This window comes from Spodoptera frugiperda, chromosome 26, assembly GCF_023101765.2.
Source record: "Spodoptera frugiperda isolate SF20-4 chromosome 26, AGI-APGP_CSIRO_Sfru_2.0, whole genome shotgun sequence".
NCBI lineage: Eukaryota > Metazoa > Arthropoda > Insecta > Lepidoptera > Noctuidae > Spodoptera > Spodoptera frugiperda.
The window spans coordinates 12,680,531-12,706,632 of record NC_064237.1 but is presented as its reverse complement, the minus strand read 5'-3'; the positions used below and the strand labels follow the sequence as shown (position 1 = coordinate 12,706,632).

The window sequence follows — 26,102 nt, the reverse complement described above, 5'->3', positions numbered from 1 at the left end:
CAATTAGCCCGTACCTTATTTTCGCAGAGTTTCTATTTAAACCCTAAAGTTGACTGCTAGATAATGATATGGTATTCAGTTAACCTTATAAATATAAATGAGAATACAATTGGTTTAACAAGCAACACAACTTATAATACTGATGATAAAAATATAATAATATAAAGTAACCACATAAGATAATTCCCAGGCAGACGAAACCCGAAGCCACGTCTAGTTTTTCATACTTAACTTTTTGTCCGTCAGTTTTTAGCGATCAACTGACACTTAACGCTTCAGTGTAACAGCGTTTTACTGAAAACTGTTCAGAGTTATTACGTCACTCCTTGTCTTGTAAACTTCATGGAACTTAGTTGTACACTTTTCATACTTGCTTTTATAACTTGGTTAGTTTTATAAATGCTTCCATAAAGAGGTGACAATAACTTGGCACACAGAGTCATTTAATGGTTACTTAACTCAGTCCTTAGCAATTGTTTTCGATAGAGAAAAGAGAATCGTCCCTAAGGAATAGTTTAAGTAATCATTAAATGTCTCTGAGTGCGGCAATTAAAGTAGATAATATCATAGTCGAAAATTATTTTCCGAAATTCCCAGTAATATGCATTTTGAATGTCTTTCAATACTTCTTCATCTAATTCAGTGGCTCCCAACCTTTTCATGGTGAAGGACAACTTTTATAACGTTCCTAAACAGAAGCCAAACAGCTCTAGGGACTAATTTGTATTACTACTTGTTTTTTTAATCAGGTCAAAGTCAGGGGGTTTCGTTCTCATAAAAATAGTAACTTTTGGATTAATGTTTTTTTTTATAAATGTGTTGTTTTGTGTATTGTTTTTTTGACCGGACTATGCTTAATGGGCCGACGTTTGGCCGCTATGTCGCCTGATGGTAAGTGATGATGGAGCACGTCTGCATTGTATTGTATTATTTTATTTTCATTCCGCGGACCATGACTTTCGTTTTTGATTTTTTTTATACGCAATAGGATGGCTTTCGAATCAATCTCGGCTGGTGGTAAGCAATGATGTGGCCGACGATGGAACACGCCTACTCCCATGAACAACCTGTTCACTCAGGTCTTGAAGACACCCACGTTGTAATTGTTTTTTGCGGACCATTGGTGATCCAAGAACTACCGATTGAGAACCACTGATCTAACTGAAATGCAGTTTCAACACAAACTTCTAAGCATGTTATCCAATATTAAAAGTTCAATATTACGTCCTAACTGTGTCTTCTAACTTTGAATATATTACCTTCTCCAGAATTCAATATCGAGTCGTTCAGCATGTCGCTTGTTGATACACGAATACCTACCCTTCCTATATTAAATCGCTTTAAACTACTTTTCAATTGAGAGACGGTGAAAGAATATTTATTTGACTGATATATGATAGATACACTTGGCAGCAAAGAAATGGAGACACATGCATTTTTTTTTCATTTACAATTCAAACAAATATTCGTTTTAAAGATATTTAAATTGCATCTCACACGATGTAAACTGACAAACAGTTCTATTTCGACATTTCAAAATGGCTCGGATAATATTAATAACCTGGGTCAATTAAAATAAAACACTTTTAATTTTTTGTTTTATTTTCTCTCACAGCCAATCTTAAAACAAAATTAAATAAACTTTAATACCTTGTCTTACAATAATCTTCTTCGAGTGCCCAGTTGGCTGTACGTTGTATATGCTACTCATGAATATGAGCCCCTGACGTGGCTTGAAACTAATCGAACTACCTTGTCAAACAGTTACATCAACAACCAATTAAAAATTAAAGATAAATACGTCTAACAAGAATTGTAAAACAAAAATAATCTCATTGCTTCTTTTTTCCTTCTGTCTTTTTAACTTCTGTCTTCTTTACTTCCATCTTCTTAGCTTCCATTTTCTTCCTGTTTGCAGACATAGTTCTAGCTAGTACTTCTTCTTTCATAGCGTCTTCTCTTTGCTCCATCACTTCTATTAACTCAGGACACATGGTGGCATCTAAAATGAAAATGAGTGGTGAGGATCATATTCTTCTTGGATTAAGAGGGGGCTGTGGGCTGCTAGAAATATAACAGAGTTGATGTAGAAACCGGTTAGTCTTATAATAAAAGTTGGATGGAATTATTTCTTTCTAGATTCAGATAAATCAAGCGAGAATATTTAATTTGTAAGTCATCCTAAATCATTCTTGAAAGAAGGGAAAGAGAGAGAAAAGAAAGATGCTCACGATAAAGTAAAGGAAATCATTAAAGAAACCAAAAGCCAAAAAGACAAAAGAAAAACATTACAACGCCGGATGATAAAAATAACAGGAACCAATATTTACTTTTTGTGATTGATTCATCAAACTAAGCAAAACCGGTGTAAACTGAAATTCCAATGTACAGAAAGATCACACAAAGCCAGACCATGATAAACTGGTTTTGTCTAGCTAGATGTGCATCCACGTATACATATTTTATCGTAGTAGCATATTAATTGTACTTACCCACAAACAGTTTCTCCAGTGCCTGGCACCGATCCCTCTGTCTCCCCAGCACATGTATTTCATTGAAGAGTTGTAGCTCTTTCATGCGCTCTATGGCAGCTTCGGAGCGCGCTTGTCTATCTTTTGCTGCTGCTCTTGCCATATCTGAAGTTACTAGGACACTGCAGAAGAATTTATTGTTTTATTTTTTTTAAGGGTTACTAATACAATGAATTCTTTTATTTCTTTCTTAAGCCTTTATTAAGGGGCAAAATAAGATTTTTTTTCTTACGCCTTTTTTAAGGGTTAAAATTATTAATTGACTTTGCACGTCCTAGGTGAGGCGTAAGAGAGTGTCAGACTCTTACTGACTAAAGACCACCGCGGTTCTAATTGTTGTCCCGGTGTTCACAGTTTCACAATGGATTAAATTTAGGATTGATTTCATTGATTCAAAATTAGGTTATTTTTCTTGACCGTAATTTTTGGACACATACTACTAAAAATGGAAACCATAGCCATAACCATAGCAAATCCGAAAGTTCTTTAAAATAGTAACTGCATTTAAATATACATATGTGTTAAAAGCAATAAAGTTGTAAGTAAAAAGTAAAGTTCTAACGCTTCATATGGAAGTTTTTCTTTGTAGCAGAAAGGTAAGAAGTGCAGCGGTTTGAATTTATCCCGGAGCTGCTCCGGCATCGTCAGGTACATGGATTCCTCTTCCACCTCCAAAGATATCTCCAACACTTAAAAATATAAAAGAAATTTGATTAACAATGATGTACTAGATAATCCACTTAAAATATCATTAACTGTCTCGTTGATGGATTGGTTATAAGAATGACCATCGCGATGAGATTTTTGGGTTCATTTGAACCAGAGAAAAAATATCTTATATCACTTTGATTGATCCGAGATTTACATAATAAATGTCTGTATTAGAAATTAACAATAAAATAATTATTAAAACTAGCGAATAGCGAATGTGATTAATTAAAATTAAATGTAATAATACGAGTATTACGTCAGTTAACAATGCATCTTATTCACTAAAAATGTAATTTGTAATTGTGACTACTTACTACCACTTTCGGTTACTGGCGAGGGTCCTTGTCCTTGAGTATCTTCTGTTACAAAAAAAAAGTTTGTCTTAAAAAAAACATAAATAAAAGTACCATACAACGAAAAATCGTATCCAAAGGTATATTTTTTGTTATATATGTCAGTATTAGGTGGTTATAAAATTGTTTATGTTCCTAAAAGTAAATAAAGACATTTGCTAAGTAATAGCCATGTTACCTCTAAAATCCTTTATTTCTTCAGGTTCCATGTCCTCAAATACGTCCTGCAATAATCAAAATATTTAACACTATTTCTTAACACGAGATTTTAGGTTAAAAGTTAAAGGAAGTGGAGTAAAGTATTTATACTTTGATTAAAATCATCAACAGCCTATAAGTGGCCACTGCTGACCAAAGGCCTTTTCTCGCATGGAGAAGGTTCGAGCATTAAACACCACGTTTGTTCAATGGTCAGTTGACGATTTTCAACTTATAAATACATTATAAGCCAAGGTTTCCTCACGATGTTTTCCTTCACCGCTAGTCTGTGGTGTCTAAATAATTTTTGAAAGAACATATAACTTGAAAAAAGTAACATTGATACTTTGCCAAATCCACATTCTCATACATAAGAAGTGGGCGTCTTAAACCTTTGGGTAATCACGGTAATTGAACAAGTAAACAGAGTTTTCTCTCACTCTCACTCTTCAGCTTTATAATGTTAGTATCACTTGTTTGAACGCGCTAATCCCCGGAACTACTAGTCCGATATGAATAATTATTTTTATGTTGGGTATTTATTTATCAAGGAAAGCTATAGGCTATAAAACATCACGCTATGACCAATAGGAGCCAAGCAGAGCGGGTGAAACCGCGCGGAAGTAGCTAGTTTATGATAAAATTCAGAAAAAAGCGTCACCATTACATATCGCAATCTTACTTTAAACTAACATTAATGTATAATGCACACTATTTCTAACGAAATAAAGACCTTTTTTCAGTACCTTAAGACAAAACTTACTGCCTCGTTGGTCGAGTGGCCGCAAGTGCGACTGCCGGACAAAGGGTCTCGGGTTCGATTCCCGGGTCGGGCAAAGTATTACTGAGCTTTTTTCGGTTTTTCGAAAATTTCTCAGTAGTAGCACGGAGTCTGGTATATAGCAAAAGGCTCACCCCCTATTATATGGGACTTAAAACACAAATGGTGAAAAGTAGGTGTAAATTGTATAGCGGCATTGTGTGCCGTAATGTGCAAGTCTGCCTACCCCTTCGGGGATAAAAGGCGTGAAATTGAATAGTTGAATACAATATTTAAGACAAAAATAAATAAATAACCTTGGATTGATCGTCGTTATAACTTCTATAAGTGCTGCCGCTCCTTATACTTAATGAAGGCTCCGGCGGCGGGGGTGGCATATCCAAAAACTCCTCACGAAATTCTTTTCTGAAATAGTTGTATTTGTTAATGGTCATTATTTCATTGGTACGAATTTGTAATTCTTTTATAAAAAAATAAATATATTTATTAACACGGCGTTCAAAACAGTTTCCAATTGGCAGTCAAAGACTTAAAAAAAAATCTTGTCTAGTCACCTTAATTTAGGCAACTAGATTATACACTTTTTAATAATTAGTCGTGCAATTTTACAAACATTTGATAAAAAAAATGTTGTGTCAGAATTATTTTATCTGCTCCACCATTCCCTAGTTCCACTGACCTGATCTGTGCACCTCTCGCATTCCTCCCATGTTCAGTGGCATCCCATGATTTCCTGGCATTAGCGAATTCCACGTCCCTCTCATCATCCCTCTTAGCGATGACTCCTCCTCCGACTGCTACGGCGCACTCCAGCTCAACACAAGCATCGCCAGGTAGAGGCTGATGCACTGCGTAGTTTAGGGGCATAATTACTTTCTCTTTGTCTTTTGCTAACGCTGCTTTTGTGGGCTGGAAATGAAAATAATCTAAGAAATTGCGTTTTTTTACCCTTAAGTATACAGATAAAGTTGTGATGCGACCAGCCATCAAAAGGTAGTGCATTTCTAGCGATCTTATTACAACCCCTAAAGCACTTGTTAAAAATAAACTTAACATATATTATACTTTAATTAAAATAGTATTTATGTTTATAGCGTAGACCCGGTTTCCCGTTTAAATTTAGCGCCAAATTGATTTAAATGAATAAAAACGTCAAAGTAGCAATATAGTATGGCTTTGACAAATAATTTTATTTATTAATTTGGGCATGTCACCCTTATAATGGGTACAAATCCAATACCCATAATATGGGTCACCTTTAATTCCCATACTTGGTTCAAATAAATAATATTATTTATATTCTTATTAAATACCTTTTCCTTTTCCTTCACAGCTTTCTTTTGTATTTGTATATGTTCTACATTAAATTCCATAGAGTTAATAACTTCATCCACTCGCTTCCACTGGGCTAGTGACAATGGCCATCCTGATGGGCATGTCACCCTAAAAAAGAGTAAAAAATATCACCATGATAGAAATCGTGTGACAGCTTTCTTTTGTATTCTAATTCTTATATATACTACTTATTACTTATAATACTTACCGCCGTACTCAGAGTCAGTTAATGTTTACTTAAACTATTCCTTAGTAACAATTTTGTTCCTAAAATAACTGCTAAGGAACGGGTTATGTAATCATTTAACGACTGAGTATTGCGGTAAGTAATGACAAAATAAGGTTAACGAATATCACGGTTTGCTCACGTATATTAATGGAGAAAAGCTCGAAGCAGCCTACCAGCAAAGTATGCGTGACGTCACCGCGTTTGCGCACGCTGTTCATGATGAAGAGTCCTAGTGTGACTTTTCTCCATTAATGTACGTGAGTAAACCGTGATTTTTAATTAAATTAGTATATCTCACGATAGTTATTACAAAAATAAGCTTACTCAATTGAATAAAACTTTGGATCCTGGATGACAGGTTTAATCTGTAACAGAAAAGTGTAGTTTTAATAAAATATTTGTCACCCAAAAAGGAACTTTAGGAACTAAGGAAAAAAGTCTCTAATTAAATGTAAAATAAAATAAAAAATACCTTAGATACAGATCGATTGGATTTGGCCCCGGTGGATTTAGCAGTTTTCCCACCTCTGAACACTGATCTGGCACTTGTCGCATTTAGATCTCGTGTGCTCTGTTAATTTAAAAAAAAATATCAAAACAATATTTGATCAGGTCTTGCAGAAGACTGAAACTTAAAACTGTGTACAGTTTTATTTCATAAATCTTCTTTAAACTGCGATTTCTAACGCGCTTGACAGGTGTGGTGATTAAAGTAGAATAAATCACCCTTTTGCAGAAGAGAGTCATAGCTGAGCTGGAGATGTTCATAGACTGTTGATGATGATCGAAATTACATAATTATACTAGTTATTAAAAATAATCATTAATTACCATGTAAGCAGACGATTTTTTCTGAACAATCTGTGGATCCAGCCTGATGAAGGGCCAGTAGATTTCTCCTTTACCCTCACACTTTGCCAACTCCATAGAGTTACCCTCAGGCGTTATAGTGCGCAAAACTGCCACCATTTCCAACTGCAAATTGAAATATGTACTCAATAAAAATAAGTTTTATAGACTTTTTCATTGTAGCATGAAAAGTAGAAAAAATGTACTTTATTTTTTAACTACTGATTTAAATTAGACTTATTACAAAATGTCCACGTTAATCCAATGGTATCAATTAAATATTCACTAGTTTAAAACTTGAATTCAATTAAGTACTTCATTCGTTAAGTACACCAATAGATGGCAGTACTACACGTCTGTTAGATGTTAAACAAAATTGCGTATACGACGATAACAATGAGTTGTTAAAACGTTTAATTTTACACTTTTTGTGTTTTTTTTTTTATCGAAACTTCTTTAGTATCAAATAATATTCATTAAAAAATACTTTACTAACAAAACAAGTAATAAATAAAACATATTTTCTATGCTAAACACCTTTAATGTGTTTAGTCATCAAGATTAAGAGTGTGTACCAAATATCACATCGATTTATCGTTAGCAAGGGGTAAAAATGTTCAATTACAGAATGTGACCTAAACAAATTTAAGCAAGCGAAATAAAACGGTTTAATAACAAACATACCTCAGGCGAAGACGCGGCAGCTCTAAAGCTAACAGATTCATGCTTCGTCACAGACAAATGGATGCCTCCTAAAATATTCCTTCGGTTTGGAAAGAACATTTCATCGACATGTATCTTCTGTGTGTGGGGTATGACTTGCTCCTTGCAAGGGTCCTCGTTGTCACAGACGTGGAACGCTCCGTCCAGGCAGGACATGACAGTGAGCTGCCAATGGGCGTCCAGGTTTATTCCTGGAGCCCGGTTTAGTGTGCCGTGGCCTACAACTGTGTAGCTGGAAGTAGGGTTGCTTTTTAATAAGGTATATATATATTTTAAAAACATTGCCCCACATTAGGATTTTCTCCTGTGTCGTGGGTGCGTTTACAAACATACAAGTTCACATACACATCACACCTAGACCCGAAACAACAATTTGTGGATCACACAAAGAGTTATTCCGTGCGGGAATCGAACCCGCTACACGTTGCGCGGCAGCCAGTTGCCCAGCCACCGCACCAACCGTGCAGTCAATAATGCCTTTTTATTATCGAAAGGGTAAGTAGTGATGGTATCTGGAGTCTATTTTTTTATTAGTTATGTTATGTTTCCCTTTTTAAAAGAGGTGAGTCTATTGTCATTCATTTACTTATTTATTTCATACGTTATAATATTGTACACATAAAATTGTGGTTATTATAAATTAACTATTAATATGGTAAATATATATTTTTTTATTTGACTAAAGATTTTACTTTCGTAATTATTATTTATTTGCAGTTGTATTTTGTATGCGCAATACACTTGTAATATAAAAGTTTATAATAATTATAAATCAAGTAACACACTATATCGTTGAGCAGTTACAAATCATACAACGACACAGAATTGGAACGATAACTCTTGGGGTCAATGAACAGGTGCGGCGATACAAACGCTCAGTATCATTATTTTCGCTCGCTAGGCGAAACGGGATTCGTCACTCTTCGGCGGGCGACGCGGGGCGAGCGTCACCCCCGCCTCTCCTCGCCCCTCCCGCACCGCACCGATGTCGCTCAGTCGTGACGTAGCGTCCACCACAGTCACACGTACGCAATGAATCAACCCGGCACATCTCTTTTTATCAAACTGGTTAAAAGCCAACCAATACTATACGACGCAAGTCATAAAGATTACAAAAATGTGTACCTCAAGAATAAAATATGGGACGATATCGGCGAAAAGGTTGAAATGTCTGGTAAGTTTATTTTCTTTTTATTATTTTCGTGTTAAAATTACAACTAGAAACGGGGTTATTATATAACTAGGTAATTATTCCAGGTTTATTATTCAGCAATATGATTGGAATATACTACTATATTTATAAGTTTGAGATAATAATAACGTCTAATTTGTTCAATAATAATGTTATTATAAATCAACATTACAATAATCACCACGCGCATGACTTGTTTACACTGACACCGGCGGCGATAATCTTGCGGTAAGCGCCGCACCGCGCTAGCGAAGTGGCAGCGACGCGTTACGCGCTCGCGAGCGGCACGGGCAGATGTTATCGAGCTGGCAACAACGCGCGCTAGTAACGTCACGCGTTAAACATTCACTTTGGCATTTGTTTGTTAAAACTATTAAGTATTATATTTTAAACAATAATTGTTTTTGTTGTATGTCTTTAATAAAATCAAATTAAAACGGAGTTTATGTTTTAGTTAATTAAGATTCTATTTATTTGAGTATTCGTTTTAGAATATTTGTTTATTTTTTTAATGTGGCGTCACATGCTAACATTTTCTCCTGTACCATGGGTGCGTTTATAAACACAATTTCAAATTACATGACAAAAAACTGTTTCGTGTAGGGTCTGAACTGGTAACAAAGCCAGTCGCTCAGCCACTGCGCGAACCGTGCGGACTAACGCATCTAATAGGGTATTATCCTACTAGTCAAATTCAATATTTTTATCGAAATGTCAAAAACGTTACTTTTCTATGAATTTTGTATGACATTGCAAATTATGACGTCATATTTTTTTTGCGTCAAATAGCAAACTTATTACGCAAGAAATAGCAAGAAAAATTAAATAAATAACTATATCGTCAAATGAATGCATAAAAATACGATTATTTTGTGATATTTTATTATATTGAAATATCAAAATAATTTATTTTTGACCTAGGAAACTACCCAATTGTGTACCTGTGTATGGCTTAGTTAAAATAAATGTTTTCAATATAGATAAGTCAAGAAGTTAGTCAGGAACTAACTCAGGAAATACAATATAGTGTATTAAAATGATTAGGTCATTTTAATCTTTCCAATTAAAGAGATAATAACACAATAGTTTTATTTGCCCCGTTAACTTTTATATGTATTATTATCATTGAAATCTGATTATTTGTTTAAATAAGCATTAAATAAAGCTATTGTTATTTCATAAATTCGACTGCACGGTTGGTGCGGAGGCTGGGCAACTGGCTGCCGCGAAACGGGTAGCGGGTTCGATTCCCGCACGGAGCAACTCTTTGTGTGATCCTACAAATTGTTGTTTCGGGTCTGGGTGTCATGTGTATGTGAACTTGTATGTTTGTAAACGCACCCACGACACAGGAGAAAATCCTAGTGTGGGGCAACGTTTTAAAAAAAAAAAAAATATGATTTTAAAACCAATACTATTTCTTTTACAGGTGATTTCGCAAAGATGAAATGGAAGAACCTACGCGACACGTACATCAAGTACCTAAAAACCAACCAGGCAATGTCTAAACACGGCCTAAACACTTCAAGCTACATTCGATACGGTAAATGGCAGTGGGCTTCAAGCATGTCCTTCATAAAACACCACACGGGTGTACTAAACGACACAACTAGAGAATTAGAAGCAGCAAATAAAGACACAGAGGCAGAATCAGACAAAGAAGAGGAAAGCATTCCTACAACAAGCAATAACACTTATAATCATAGCAAAAAAAATCGTTATAACCCCAGAAAAAGATCAAGAAGCATCACTCACCACGACTCACTACCACCAGCTAAAATATCAAACAGTTTAACATCAACCGAACATATAATGATAGGATACGCAAAAGCTATCGACGGCTTCAGTTCCGAACGCCGTAAAATTCTAACCAAAATGAAGATAGCTAATATTATGATGGAAGCTGAATTGGAAGATGAGCAAGAACGATCAAGGGAAGCACTTAATATAATATCTGATAGTGACGATTCTGTAGAACCTAGTGCTAATAAGAATGACCATGTAAGAAAGTCTCGACGGACTATAGGTCCAGATTACAGTTCTAGTTTTTCTCCTGTCGATTCACCAATACAAGTGCCTGAACCTAAAAAGGACATTGAAAAAATTACTGAACAAAACGAGGATCCTTTTGCAGATGTTAAATGTAAAATTGAAATTGAAGATAATGAATGATCATGTCAATAAAAGATATCTGTTTCCTTAGAACGAGTTTGCTTTACATTTAATTTAATCAAAACGATCTGATTGGCCCGCTTAAATAAACCAACCAATCAAAGCTCTCGTTTCGATTACTTTAAACGTAAATCAAACAAATACAGAGAAAAAAAATTACAATGCTTGATTTCCATCCTTGCGGAGCTATTGTACCTATTTTATAGCATTTCTCTAAGTTACTATAAGTGCTTTAAATACTGACGAACATGCTGTGAATTTAATATGTGAGGCGCCTTTTGAAACAGTGCCTAACTTTAGAAAAAACATTGATTTTAAAAAGACACAAGAAATTATTTTTAAAATGTTAATTCATTGTAAGTGATAATTAAGAATATTTCTGAAGAATTTAAATTAAAATGTGGTGAAATGTATGTATGTAGTTTAATTTTTTTGGCTAAACAACTTTATTGTGCTAGCATATTACTCATGTCATTTGTTTATCCAGGTTGATATTTAGGTGCTTTGACATAGTATGTTTTAAATGATAATTATGTAAAATATATTTGTAATAATAATTGTTGAATCTATAATTATATGACAAGGTTCTCGAGTCCGTAGACAGCAAACTATTTCAGGTTCGAATTTCGATTTAAGTGAAGTATTATTGGGAATTTATCGGTTTTCATAAAATGCTCACACGAAGCTTCGAATTACATTTAGCTCAACCTGTCACAAAACACTCACAAAATAACTCGTAAAAAGTGGACTAAAACATTTTGCAAATTAAATATAAACTACCAAGTACTCACCCAAGAACATTTGGATTAAAATCGAAAGTGATATGAGAGTTGTAGGCCTGAGGGAGCTGTTTCGACGAATCATTATCATACACAGCCAGTATACTGTGAGCCAAGTTGCTATGGACATCAAAATGGACCTTAACAGGCACATGGCAATAGAAAACCCCTTGAAAGTATGGGATCCACACGCATTTAGGAGACACTGGTGTTGATCCAGTATGCTGCTGCAGCCCATATACTCCACTAAGAGCTGAGGATACGGAGTACGCGTATTTAGCTCCAGGGTACATAGCGAAGAATTCGTTCATCAGCATTGATAAAGTGTCTACTGTCCCGAATGCATGATCTTGCATCTGTGAAAAGACATTATTTGTTAGATTTTTAAACGACTATAAAGGGCGTCGTTTTTGTTTCTAGAAGTATCTTAGAATCACTTCTGATTGATGAGGGCAGAACACAAGGAGTGATTACTTCAAAGGTAATTTCTCTCTCAAATCTATTTAGAATAATGAAGTGTGGAGTTGAATTGCTCACATTTCTACATCTATCTTAGTTGCTCCTAGACTAATTTTAAAGAGAGGGACAGAGATAGATAGAGAAATAATTCACGCTTACTTCATAAGCACTAACTTACATATTTAGTGACATCAGGAGTAAAAGTAATGTTAGACTTCAAGCATCTCCTAGCCCAAGTACCTCGCCAATGTGCCTGAAGGACAGTGGCAGCTTCATGTCTCCGTATCATCTTCTCCCTTTCTTCCTTCAGAAGTCCACAGGGAAGCTCTTCCGTCGCCAATTCACAGACTTGAGATGTTACTGGCGGTTTTGGCTCCGTCAACAGTTGTGCCATCATCTCGGAACCCACCAAAGGTTTTTGATCTTCAACTACCTTCAAATTATTTAGATTAAGATTAAGAAGAAGATTTGGTATATCAAACTACCTACCTATTTTTTGAGCACTTACCATGTCAAGTTCTTCAAACGGCTGTTCTTCGAAAAATTCAATCTCCTCAATCTCAGGCATCACGCAATCGCAAACATCCATATTGGCAATCTCTCTTAAAGATTTCGCCGGTTTAGGTTTTTCAGTAAAACCGAAATCGGGATCAGAGAAATATTTCCTCAGGACATGGGCTACTGCTTTCCATTCTGTCTGGTTTAGCGATTTTTGCAAATATGACTGGAGTGCTTGCCTGAACATCCAGTGCCGAAGATGGGGATCGTAGCCAACTACTTCTACGTCCCAGGGCAGATCAGGTGCGTAAGATCTGTTCAAATTAGTGTTGCACATGAATAATCATTTATTATTATAGCCGTCAAAATCTAAGAGATCAACTCTGTCAATGTAGGTATCTATAACTTGTTATTAAAACCTTTTTATCTTGATGTCATTGATTCGTCAATTGCGATATTATTAGATTTTCTAATCCAATGATTACAAACTCTAATTATTTTAATTGTTTACTTGATATGACTACATAAATAGCAACCGATTTCATTTATTTCTCACTACATAGCAACTTTCAGAGTTCACTTCTTAGATTGTGTGGACTATAGATACTTTATAATGTTGCTGGGATAATAAAATTATGGAAGTACCTGAAAAATTCCCTATCAGCGTGAATTACCACATGTGGGTTAGTACGGGGTACTTTGATCCAATTTGAAAAAGATGATCCAAGGTTCAGGAGGAACTTCGCACCCCATGGACATTCGCGGACAGCAGCACCTTGGATGATATCTCTCGAGCCAAGAAGTACTGTCGAGTCACTGATCACCTTAAAACTCCAATGTACTCGAGCATGTACCCAGATCCTATCAAAAGAATCACGTAATATTTAATATTATATTAATAATAATTTAAACAATTGAGTGTAAAAATAATTTCCTCTTACCTAAAAAAGTGCCTTCCTGGAGGAAAATCTATCTCAACTGACTGGTATCTCCTAGTACACACAAAGCCAGTAGGAATAGGTAACTCAACATCTTTGAACCATTCAAATTTTTCTAGGACGAAGTTGGATTTTTCTATATAATCGGGTATACGAGATCCAGTATTGGCTAGGATCCTGGGATGTATTGAACTTAAAGACATCCTTATTTTATTGACATCTGGTCCATCTAATTGGAAGTACACAGGAGCTCCTTTTGGAGCCGTTATGTCTGATGTTCTTTGAAAGGTAGATGCCTTTGCCGACGGAAGCCTCACTGGAGGATTACTCCCAGCTGATGCGAAGTTGAAAGATGATGGGTAATACATAACGTGGATGTCTTTTACTAGGCTGTGTAACTGAAATATAATTTATTGAAAGTGAAAATAGTAAATAGTAAAAAGAAATATAATATGAAATCACATCACAACTTTTAGTTTTCGACGTGGCTTTTACCACACACGTGAAACACTCCTATTTTTTTCTAACCAAGACTCCTAGAGTGGGTCAACGTTTTTTATTTGGTCATTTTACGAATAAATAGCAATTACGCTAGGATTTCTTAATGTTTTTTTTTACATTTGATGGGTTGACGTTTGGCCGCTATCTCGCCTGATGGTAAGTGATGATGCGGCCTACGATGGAGCACGTCTGCCCATAAGCAACCTATTCACTCGGGCTTTGAAGATACCCAGGTTATACCCATCAGGAAACACAGAATAAAACTGTCAAAACATGCGTACCTCGGCGTACTGAATCCATTCCCTAAGCTCCTCTCTCATATGTTGCGCCTGTGCAGCAGCAGCATTCAATGCAGTCCGTATCTGTTCCTTCGTCTTCTTATCTTTTTTCCTTTTGCCATCACTCCCATCATCCTTTCATAGCAGAAAGATAAATTCAGTACGATTTTTAGATACGTTAAGATTTGTAAATGAAAAATTAAATAAAACTAACCGTTGCGTGTTCCTCTATGAAGCCAAGTGTGATCTAGAATTAAACAGAAGATTAGATTCTGATGCATTGCGTCTTGTGATCATCATAAGTATTAGAAGTAAAATATAGCAATGTGCATCGACCCTGAAATTAATCTAGTCAAAAACTTTATTTTTTTTAAAGTTAATTTACACAATATAAAACCACATAAAATTTAAACAACATAAAACTTAAAACAATCATTCAAAAATCTACACATTATTCTGACTACAAAATGAAATTAAAAAAAACATAATTATTATAGGTAACAATAATTGGAAAAATCTACTACATACTATGTATTATTCTCATTGAATTTCAAACAAATGATCATTAATTTGAGAAAGGCATCGGTAAACAAATTGCTTTTAACAAACTTACTGATTCTGTGCTCTGGACATCTAAGAGATGAGGAGCATAAGAGAGCTTCATCAGACCATTGACCTTGAGGAACCTGGTCCTAGGGCAGTCATACATGGCGTAGAGACCATGTCTTCTAGCCCAGTCTACCCAACGATAGTACTTCCATAGGGCCACCTCTGGAACAAATAGTGGCAAAGTTAGTGCTTAAAAGGGGTAGGCAGAGGTGCACATTACGGCACGTAATGCCACTGTGTGCTCCCACTTTTCACAATTTATGTTATAAGTCCCATGTAATAGGTGGTGAGCCTATTGCCATATACCGGGCACATTTGCAGACTCCGTGCTACCACTGAGAAGTTTTCGAAAAACCGAAAAAAGCCCAGTAATACTTCGCCCGACCCGGGAATCGAACCCGAGACCCCTTGCCCGGCAGTCGCACTTGCAACCACTCAGCCAACGAGGCAGTCAATTCTAAACTACATAGTTTTCAGTAATAAATTAAACCATTTTAGGAATAGTATTATATACGGGTGAAAAGCATGCAATAATCAGACAGTTAGTCTTTGTGTTTGTCACGTCCGTTCAGATAGATAGCAGCGAAAAAGGGACTTCTCTTTATAAAATGTAAGTAGATAGGAATTATGATTATTTAATTTTATTTAAGCGTTGCCCCTCACTAGGATTTTCTCCTGTATCATGGGTGCGTTTACGAACATACAAGTTCACATATTCATGATACCCATACCCGAAATACTTAACAAATTGTGGATCACCACAAAAAGTTGTTCCGTACGGGAATCGATCCCGCTACAAGTTGCGCAGCAGCCGGTTTCATTACCATCGCGCCAACCGTGCAGTCAGTTAGATACCCATAATATTATCTACTAATTTGATCCACACCTCTATAGCAATAACTGTAATTAACATGGCATAATTTCTATTCCTGAAGAAAACTATCAATTATTAGATTACAAGTCACTCAACCTGGTTCTGGCAAAGGTTTCTTCAGTGGTAGATCTATAGCCTTCCTCGATAAGCATGCTACTATCTCATGACACAAAAAGAATTATTCAATTCGGACCAGTAGTTCCGGAGATTAGCGCGTTCAAACAAACAAACAAACAAACAATCAAACAAACTCTTCAGCTTTATAATATTAGTATAGATTGATAGTGACAGAACTACATTTGAGAGCGTCTTAAAATTGAGTAGCGTTTGAGTATTCGGGCATAAGACAAGATATTTTGGGTTTGATTCGGCGGTCCAGCGAAGTGTTATTGTAGATATAGATTTCTGATATTTGTAGTTTCTTGTGGTCTAAACCTGTACTTTGGTACTTAATTATATGTGGTGATAACTGGTTTAAAGTAAAAGTGTATTACCTAATTTGCTCTTATGCTATTATGTTCATAATATAATATGTATACACATATATTACAATATAAAAATAAATGGCCTAAGCATGACGGCTTTAATACCAAAGTGAGGAAAACCGACAATATTCTGAAAAAACTGAAAAATACGAATATTACAGGCTTGATTACGTTTCAGACAACACATGTGACCTCCGGGACACGTTAAAAATACAAATGATGTAATAAACGCTGAAGCTTTCAGTCACATTTGAGGTTTTAGTCTTGTAAAAAGTCACGATAAATATTTTAACATTGAACAGATGAAAGTTTTTAAAAGATGAAGACATAATTTCAAATATCTTGTTGCAAAGTGTAATTCCTTAATTATACACAAAAATGTAATTCACAATACAAGACAGTAACGTCTGATTCTATTCTATATTTATTTTTCATGTATGGATAAAGACCTACATGAATATCTTGCGACGGTGATTTCTCAAATTATTTTGTGTGTGGTTTCATGAACAGCGGATTAGTCTCAAAACCTCAATCATTTTTTATGATATAAGCCGGTAAACGAGCAGTTCTTTCTCCTGCTCTTCGAGCCCGGTAACCCACTAGGAAGTCCATAGCTCCGGGTCGGGCATCAGCCTACTGGGCCCCATCTGTAATGGTCTGATGGCTCATTGAGGCGCGCGCGGAACGCTATATCAATAGACTTTGGTTTTCTGGAAATTTTACTAAAACAAATAGGACATACCTTAACAATATTTTGATCCTTGGCAGTAGGTTTCTTAGTGCTCCTGGATTTGACGGTGCTAGGCTGGGTCTCATCGTCATCATCCCAAGTGAACTGAGGAACTTCAGTTATAATCCGTATCCAGAGGTCTTCGGGCCCTTTGAAAGGAATATACCGAATATTAAAAGCTGGTTCATCATAAATGTATAGGTATACTGCTTAGTTTTTTTGTTAGCATAGAGTTTCATGGTTATTTATTACAGGAATTGGTTAGCAATAATCAACGAGAGGGTAATGGAAAATTAACCAATAAACGAATGATATTTAGAGTTGAAATTTTGTCTGGTGACATGAAACAACAAAAAAATTTATTGAAATCCTCCTTTTTTTAAAGTAAGCTAAAAAGAACTACTTTCCGTATCATTTCAAAGTCAAATCCTAGACAAAAATATTACATACATAGCTGCTTTTTTAGTTACTTAATCTTACAGTTTATTAAATCATTAAATTTTAACGTACCACCAACTTTATACGAAATATTAACACAGCCAGTCAACGCGTGCATGATGTCAAAGTCCTTCAGCGGATCATCTTCCACGCAACCAGTGTCATCAGTATGCATGTCGGGTGCAGCCAGCTTGAGCAGCGCCTGTTTGATTTTGATTAGCAATTAGTTGCTCCCGTGCTACGAATGTTTATTGGTGTAGGCGCTAGTTTGTTGAGGTAATGTTTTGGTGTATTTAAACATTGTCTTAGAAATAAGTATCTATAGGATGCATTGCTGGGTTAGATAGATAAAGCCTAAAGTGCTTGTAAAGAAAAAAATTAAGAAAAAACTATTGTAAAAAAATGTTAGGTACCTTAATTTATGATTATAATCTAGGATTCAGGAATTATAATATACATTAAAATGGTTGCATAATTTGCAAGTACCTATTGCATCATTACTGCATTCAAATGACATAATATTATTTAGCTCAATAAATTCGACCTAGATCTAGTCCAGTAACTACGAAAATTAGACACAAACAAAACAAAATGTCTATCAGTGACCACAATTCAGTAATTTGGTACCTAGTTTTTTTTTCTTTACATAATTATTTGAATATAGACTAAATAATGACCTAATTTATGAAAAATCTAATAACCATTAAGTTTATCGTTGTTCGAGTTTTTTTATGGTATAATCCGATAAATGAAAATTAAGAGATTTTTGGGAATCTGGGATTGTAAAAATCAGAAAAGGGAGCAATTGAGCCTCCGGTAACCTCACTCACATAACGAAACACAACCCAAGCGTTGTTTCACGTCGGTTTTTTTCTATCACTTCCATTATAGGGATTTCATTCCTCGAAATAATCGAAAGTAAATAAAAAAAATATACCCTGTTTACCTTATGCCTAGGACTCAAATCACAATCATCATCAACCAAAGCTTATGACAGTCTACTGGTTGGACTATGGACCTCTTCTATACAAGAGAAGTTTGAACATAAAATAACTCAACTAGCAAAAAATTGGCGTCACCTTAAGGATACACATACTTACACATAGCTAACCCTATAACGGACCCACATTCAAATTGGATTAACCTGTTTCTCAGCAAACACCTTAATTTACAGGCAACCGACAAGATACTCCGTCGCCAACGCAAAATACTTTCTCATAAAGAATTCTAAGGTACCACAGCTCAATTACCTAGCTACCCACCTAGCTAGGTTGTGGTTTAGAGAAACAAATCTCCAATTTATTTCGCAATAAAGAAGCGGTTACAAACACAGCGTTCGTCGTAAGACGAACGAGGCAAAAGCAAATGTTTGCACTTTATTCATAGTACTTTTCAAGCTGTCGCACATCAAAATACCCTAAATTCAAGACTTATTCCAAAGAGTTTTCATCTTTATTATTATAGATAATAAGGTTGAAAAATGTATAGTACTTTTCAAGCTGTCGCACATCAAAATACCCTAAATTCAAGACTTATTCCAAAGAGTTTTCATCTTTATTATTATAGATAATAAGGTTGAAAAATGTATAGTACTTTTCCAAACGGTCGCACATCAAAATACCCTAAAATCTAACATCTTAATTTAAAGGGCTTTTAACTTTATTGCCATAATTGTTAAGGTTGAAAATACATTAAAGATCTTTGACAGGTTAGGCTAGCTTGATGTGCTTACTTTGGTGTATGAGGAGGTAGTTTAGCCTGTACAGGATTTTCAATAGTCTTGTTCGTTATTACATGCTTATAGCAAAAGTGGGTGCTACATTGTAATCCTAGATAGATGAGGATGTAATGACTGCCTTTTTGGTCCAGTGGTCACAAGTGCTATTGCTAAGCAAGAGGACTAGGGTTAGATTCCTGATGCAGGCGGATCTTCGGGGCTGCACCTACATAGAGTGGGATCTCTAGGTGCCAGGTGTCGGCCATTCAGCGGCCTCAGGGAAGACGATAGCACAGTGGTCACGTGCTACCGTGCAACTTGCACGACGAGGCTCATGGGAGTATCCCTAGGGATGCGCCGGAGCATGAGCCCCTTACAGGTACAGAGGCTGGTTTTAGTGAGGTATAAATCTTACACTCTCTTCTCTCTCTCTACTTCTCCCTAGTGTTTTATCCCCAAAAGCTTAGCGTCTTTTAAAGGTTTCCATTGTCATAAAAAAGGGTTAGATTCCTGAACAACGATTACTGATAACATTTTATTCGAACCAAATATGGATCTTGAAACCTATAATTCAAGAGTCATATTTGTGACAACAGAACCTAAGACTTTGGTAGGGTTTGAAATATAATAAAACGGTGTCACGAAGCGGAAAATGGTCACCTTTAATCAGTTGGAAGAAAATGTCTATACTTGACTTTAATACTGTAAGAAGAAAATATGTTTGTTTGTGACGAATAATTCAAGACCAAAATTAGCCAAATCGGTCTAGCCGTTTTCGAGATATAGCGACTTTTACTGCGAGTTTTACAAACGAACAGCAATAGATTTATATATATTGATTTAAAATTGATAAATAGATTAAAATTGATGAATGGTATTGCTCTAATGAAGATTCCGTCTTCAACACTACAATTCTGATTCAAACAAACTAGATGTTTGAATCAGAACTTTTACGGGAAAAACATTCGATATTATACACGGGCAAAGTCACAGGCAGCAACCTAGTGTACAATAAAATAGAAATAAGCCTATTACTCGTTCTCTTTGTGTTAGAAAGGTTATAATTTCGCGGTGATTCAATAAAATAACTGAAATGTTTTGTAAATCTTTCGCAACGTTCATTGTGGTCGATCGTACGGAATAACTCGGTAAAACAATTTGTTAGATATTTTTAGGGAGTAAATACTAAATACATTGACATTTTGATTGAAAGATTCTAAATTTGTTGACAAAAAGTATGTATTGCATTTTAATATGGACGATCGATGTACGTACATATTTATGCTTGGAAAAAAGGCTTTATGTTTACAAATTAAACAGCAATGTTACTATCCACTTTTAGGGGCTTTTCCACCAGAAATGTAGTATGCAACGTCGCTGCGTCAATTTATAGATTTGTACTGGTGGAAACGGACTCAGCTAAGTTGTTTTTTTTTTTATATGGAAAGATGCGTGCTATGGGTGGCTTCCCTTCTACATATATACAGCATACTCGAGCTGTTTATCCTCCTCGCACAGTCGGCTACATAGCTTAGTATCAATGGAAACGGTTACATAGTTTCACAGCATAGCTATTACATCTTCTTAGCATAGCTACATAGCACATCTCTGGTGGAAAAGCACCATTAGACTTTGAGCCTCTTCTGTATACCTCAGAAGTTCTACAATCTCCAAGCGTAAGCCAATGTGACAAAATATATTCTTCGCGGTCACCACGCGACTTTTAAAGCTAAATATTACTCACAATATTAAAAAGTAGGTCTCAAACTACAAGTATAACAGTCGTGTGAATTCAAAGAAACTGATAATAATAATTAATTGACGTGTTCACGGATGCTATGGCTAATTAAATGGACTGATTGGCTTCCATTTCTCGTTTCATTTCCGCGTATCGATATTTATTGATTGAGGTTGTTTTTATGTAACTGCTGTTTATAGTGTAGACTCGCTCGTTGGTGGAGTGGTTATATGTGTGCTGCAAGCAAGGGATCTCAGGTTAGATCCCCAAGTGGGGCAAAGTATTAATGTATTACCTTTCGATGTTTCAAAAACTAAAACTTCTCAGTAATAGCTACTAAGCCTGGACGTGTTCCAGTATAGGGTAATATGATCACCTTCTAATATACGAAACGGAGGTCATGACATAAGAGGTGAAAAGATGTTGTTATATTTGTTTTAATAGGATAGGAGGCAAACGAGCAAACGGATCATCTGATGGATAGCAATTAGCGCCGCCCATTGACACTTGCAACACCAGAGGATACACAAATGCGTTGATAGCCTTTTAAAAAGGAATACTTTCTTTTCTAGAAGGTTTACAGGTCGTATCGGTTTGAATATATCGCCAACGGCAGCTCATTCCGCAGTTCTGCTGTGCGAGATAGAAAGTTTCGATAGAAGCGCACATGTTGTGGCCTGCCAACCATCTATATGATGGAGATGGGAGTGCTGTCGCGTAGGTCCCATTGTATTATTACGCTGCCTATTCCTCATAGGATTAAAGGCGTGACGTCATAAAATAATGTATCTAAAACTGCTTAACTTACCTTAGTCATCAATAAAGGCCACAAATACACCACGTTGGAGATCACAGCAGGTGGTACTTGCTTCGACCCTGGTTTACCTGGTGGATGGGTCATGAGGGGGGAGAATGGTAGCAGGGGTGCGCCGTTGGAGTCCACTGGAACATAGTCACTGACCCACACACAGCGCCAGGTTCCAAGGTAGAAGAGACGTACTAGGTAGCAGCCTGGTGGTGGAAAGAAGAAAAGAGATTGAGAATTTATGATGTTAGGAATATGTGAATGGATGGCAAATTACCAGGTTCATGGAATACAGAAACCCTATATTCCCTAGCCAAACCAAAATTAATAAAAAAAAACTGCATACGATAGCTAACAACAAGACTTTCATTAATATAATATGTGTGAATTCTAATTATCTTACTAATATTATAAATGCGAAAGTTTGTATGATTGTTACTCCTTCACGTCAATACTGCTGAAGGAATCGAGATGAAATTTGGAACACGGATAGATTATGATCTGGAATAACACATAGGCCACGGAATTTTTATCTCACAAGAATGCGTTCAACGCCACTGGCAGAAGCTAGTTATTATCATAAGTCTTAAAAGGCTACACTTACAGAAACAACCAATTTCGTTGTTCTAATAGCAAAATTGTTCGAAAACTCCTTTACCAAATAACGCCAACATACTTATCTCTTTAGAAATGATAGCAAAGAAAATTACAGTTTTCTTCTAACACTTTAGCATAAATAAGTACTAAAATATCTAGATAAGTGCTGCAGTTGATTCTTCGTTTCCTACTTTCCAACAATAATACCATGTTTAGCTGTCAGGAAGTAACTTCAAGGCATCCCTTTCTCGTCAGTAAACTGATAGCTTGCCTTCACAATTGCTTGTTGGCTTTTTTTGCAACACATGTGGAAAGAAAAGGTATTTTAAAGATTTAATGGCGTACAATTTCTCTTCATTCTTCGAAATGGTAAACTAAGCTAAGTTTTTAGGCACATTTACCAGTAGGTAGATAGATAATTGGCACCAATTATCATTTTATTTGTTTTGAAAAAATCTTAAATATAAACTATGTAGGTTTTATTCTACTAATAATAAATGCGAAAGGTTGTATGTCTTTTTTTTTGTTACTTCTTCACGTTAAAATGAAATGGGCTCGGGATGTTTGGAACAGTAGATTATGGTCTGGAATAATACACAGGCTACTTTTTATCCCACGAGAAGGCGGGTGAAGTTGATGGTAGAAGCTATATGATAAAAAAATTAGCGACCAAACAAATGTATTTTAATCTTTCTATGCAGTAAATTGTATTTACAATCTCAAAGTGTAAAGGTTGTTATCATTCTTTACCTTAGCACTGTCTTGCTTACCATTTTTAGATAAAGCAGGCTTGTGCTGCGTTCCTCCCCCAGGTTTCATTCCGGGAGAGTAAATATGATACTTCGGTCGCCACCCTTCCTGACTGAATGTACATGTAAACATCTCCGACTGGTGTTCTATCTGAAATTATTGTAATAAAATGTAATGAGCGAAACATGCTTGTCACATAATATAAGAATTGTTGGGATTTTTCGACGATCTTCTAATGATTTCTTCAGCCTTGGGAAAGCCTTCAGGCGAAAAGGAGTGTCAGGCTATTTCTGACTAAAACTCACCCCTGTTTACTACTCCTGTTTTTGGAACCAGAACCTTGGTAACCCGCTAGATAGTCCCCAGCTCCAAATTGTTTGGTGTGCCATTTCATATTTGCAAAGTCTTGATTTTGATTATAAGCTCTGTTTGTGGCTTGAAACTAGTCGAGCACCCTCGAACATTTACGTCTCGTAACGTCTCTTGTTGTACCGAAATTAAGCGATCATCGTGTTCTTTCCAGTCTTTTCTCTTAAAAGACCCAAATATACTTCTTTGGTCTACTCACCGTTAAGCCTTCCACTCGTTCCAGTATATAGCAAGCAGATAGCACTTCTCTGCAGAAGGAAGACCTGAACAGTACTTGGGAGTGACCGAGCTGCATGTCTGATACGACCATTCTACTGCCATCACTTTCCTGTTCAATCAAAATTATTAATGTGACTTTTTGATAGAATATAAAGTGTGACTGGCTAATTGACTGCACTGGGCAATAGACACCGTAGCGGATTCGATCTCCACACGAAGCAATTTATTTGTGTGGTCCACAAATTGTTGTATCGGTTCTGGGTGTGATATTGTGTGTGAACTTGTATGTTTGTAAACACACCTACGATACTGGAGAAAATCCTAGTGGGGGACAACGTTTTATAAAAAATTAAGAAAAAAATGTATTATTGATTAACAATGATCGTAAGTAAGTGTCGAGCAAGGAGTTTTAGGTACGATTACCAGGTCAGGTAAAGTATAAAATATTGACTTTTCTTTCTAATTTTTTTCCCAACTAACCATAAAATGAGCTATTCAGCCTGATCATTTTTTAAACTTTTCAGTAATATACATAAACACGTAAACAGATAAAAAAATATGATCAGTATACGCGATTATTGGCTTGATCCGGAAATTGAGCTCCCTTGCTCGTCAATTGCAACAGCGGTCAATATATCATTAGTTACATGGATAGTATTCAATCACAATGGTAGTAACACATGGAAGTTACCTTGCTACGTTCAATGTACGATAATCGGTTCCGGTTTGTTATAGCAAACTAACTTCCAATTAGCAAGGACATACGAGTATTGGACGTGCTTAAACATGGTTCAAATTGACTTGAATCTATTAAGAGTCATTTTTTTGTGGTTACCGTGGTTTTTTAATTGAATCGAAATTGTTCAAATAAAACGAATTGTAATATATGTATACAACCAAATGCATTTGTTCCATTAAACCACTTTTATAAGTGGCTGAGGATGAAATGGGGTTTTAAGCAAGGATTATTTTCTCGAGAAAATAATTTACGCATCTAATAAACCTGGGTAGAAATAGGAAAGCAGTCAACTGCCTTTCCATTTGTGGTTCACCCACTGCTGGGTAAGGACCTTAAGTAAGGTGTAAGGGTCGTTAGTTGGGACATATTACTGTATTAAAATTGTACACTATGGATGCATTAAAGTGATTTGATTTGACCTCCCATTTTTTGTACTATGCGCCTACAAAACTTTTCTCTTTAACTAAATTTTATTTAATATCACCTCAAAAACGTGTACTTCAGCACCCCATCTTTCATCAGCCAGCTCTTCAGCCCGGATCCATCCGTGGAGGAAGTGGTGTGCTGACCGTGGCAGTGGCTGGGTCTGGTCATCAATCCAGACCTGTTGATCATGTGAGGGCTTCACTGCTGCCTTCACCACGTAATTGTGAGCTCTTAAGCTGGCTGGACCCTGAAATGAAAAAAAAATCTTATAAATTAAACTTAGTCGACTGCCTCGTTGGCCGAGTGGACTGCCGGATTATTGAGATGTCTAAATAACATCACTGACAAACGGCGAAGGAAAACATCGTAAAGAAACCTATAGCATAGCTTATAATTACTAATTATACATCGACAACCCGCATTGAGTGTGGCGATTAATGCTCAAAACAAGAAAAAGAGGTATTTTGTCAGCAGTGGCCATTTATGAGCTGTTGATGTAGATGAACGCGAAGTTTACTGTGTCGATCGTTGTAAACAGTCGGAGAAACCTGCTCAAATAGATACGGGAATAAGCAACATTGCCTAGTTAGTTTAGTATGTCTCATCATCATTAACCGGATGACGCCTACTGTTGAACAAAGGTCTACCCCATAGTCCTCCACGTAGAAGGATACAGTATGTATTTGTCTATGTAGTATGTCTCATGGTTTAATAGCTAATGACAAGATGATTCTAAAATTCCAAGTCTTACCAAACCCCACGTGTCTATTTGCAGTTCATTATCTCGAAACTCCCTGAAAGGACACTCATAGGGAACCGCTTCACCTACAATTGGCTTTACATTTTCCAAACCCTTCTTCGACATTTTTGGTGTAACCATATCCAAATCTACGGTTGAATATAATTATAAATAAATAAATATTTGTTTATTTCGTTCGTTGTCACTTTTGTTTGACAACAAAACTTATGTCATGTTTGTAATTGTCAAAGGATGACAAGTAGCAACTATTGGGCCTCTATGGTAAATGGTGTTTAAACCTTCAAAGCAATTTTTACTCTTTGCGAATAATACCCAATCC

The 26,102-nt window shown here is 36.0% G+C and overlaps 3 protein-coding genes across 5 annotated transcripts in view; 1 reads left to right on the top strand and 2 right to left on the bottom strand.

Annotated features, from left to right (window-relative positions):
* The window catches only part of LOC118264327 (uncharacterized), a 419,163-nt gene that overhangs the window by 182,987 nt on the left and 210,074 nt on the right, over positions 1-26,102 (bottom strand). The gene's annotated exons all lie outside the window — the stretch shown is intronic.
* LOC118264724 (androglobin) lies at positions 1,616-25,981 on the bottom strand. The gene is made up of 28 exons (XM_050705154.1): positions 25,775-25,981; positions 25,082-25,270; positions 23,839-23,967; positions 23,291-23,420; positions 21,927-22,129; positions 17,736-17,865; positions 17,238-17,374; positions 16,107-16,170; positions 15,141-15,298; positions 14,742-14,774; positions 14,531-14,662; positions 13,752-14,146; positions 13,456-13,671; positions 12,821-13,124; positions 12,491-12,745; positions 11,866-12,209; positions 7,672-7,942; positions 6,970-7,113; positions 6,611-6,709; positions 6,463-6,503; positions 5,888-6,017; positions 5,254-5,483; positions 4,871-4,979; positions 3,774-3,819; positions 3,557-3,601; positions 3,094-3,220; positions 2,493-2,653; positions 1,616-2,002 (listed from the first exon to the last, which is right to left on the bottom strand). Exons 1-28 carry the CDS (start codon positions 25,901-25,903, stop codon positions 1,833-1,835), a joined length of 4,521 nt encoding a protein of 1,506 aa, XP_050561111.1. The 5' UTR covers positions 25,904-25,981; the 3' UTR covers positions 1,616-1,832.
* Positions 8,523-11,487, top strand: LOC118264725 (uncharacterized). The gene is made up of 2 exons (XM_035577331.2): positions 8,523-8,884; positions 10,332-11,487. The coding sequence occupies exons 1-2, from the start codon at positions 8,743-8,745 to the stop codon at positions 11,072-11,074; spliced, it is 885 nt and encodes a 294-aa protein (XP_035433224.2). The 5' UTR covers positions 8,523-8,742; the 3' UTR covers positions 11,075-11,487.

What these genes read in the sequence shown, in the direction of transcription:
- LOC118264725 (XM_035577331.2), top strand. Translation starts at nt 8,743, where the DNA reads ATGAATCAACCCGGCACATCTCTTTTTATCAAACTGGTTAAAAGCCAA. An exon ending in CGAAAAGGTTGAAATGTCTG is followed by an intron (nt 8,885 to 10,331) that starts GTAAGTTTATTT and finishes TTTCTTTTACAG; the next exon opens with GTGATTTCGCAAAGATGAAA.
- LOC118264724 (XM_050705154.1), bottom strand. Translation starts at nt 25,903, where the DNA reads ATGGTTACACCAAAAATGTCGAAGAAGGGTTTGGAAAATGTAAAGCCA. An exon ending in TATTTCGTATAAAGTTGGTG is followed by an intron (nt 17,375 to 17,735) that starts GTACGTTAAAAT and finishes TTCCTTTCAAAG; the next exon opens with GGCCCGAAGACCTCTGGATA. An exon ending in AAAAATCGTCTGCTTACATG is followed by an intron (nt 6,710 to 6,969) that starts GTAATTAATGAT and finishes TTAAATTAACAG; the next exon opens with AGCACACGAGATCTAAATGC.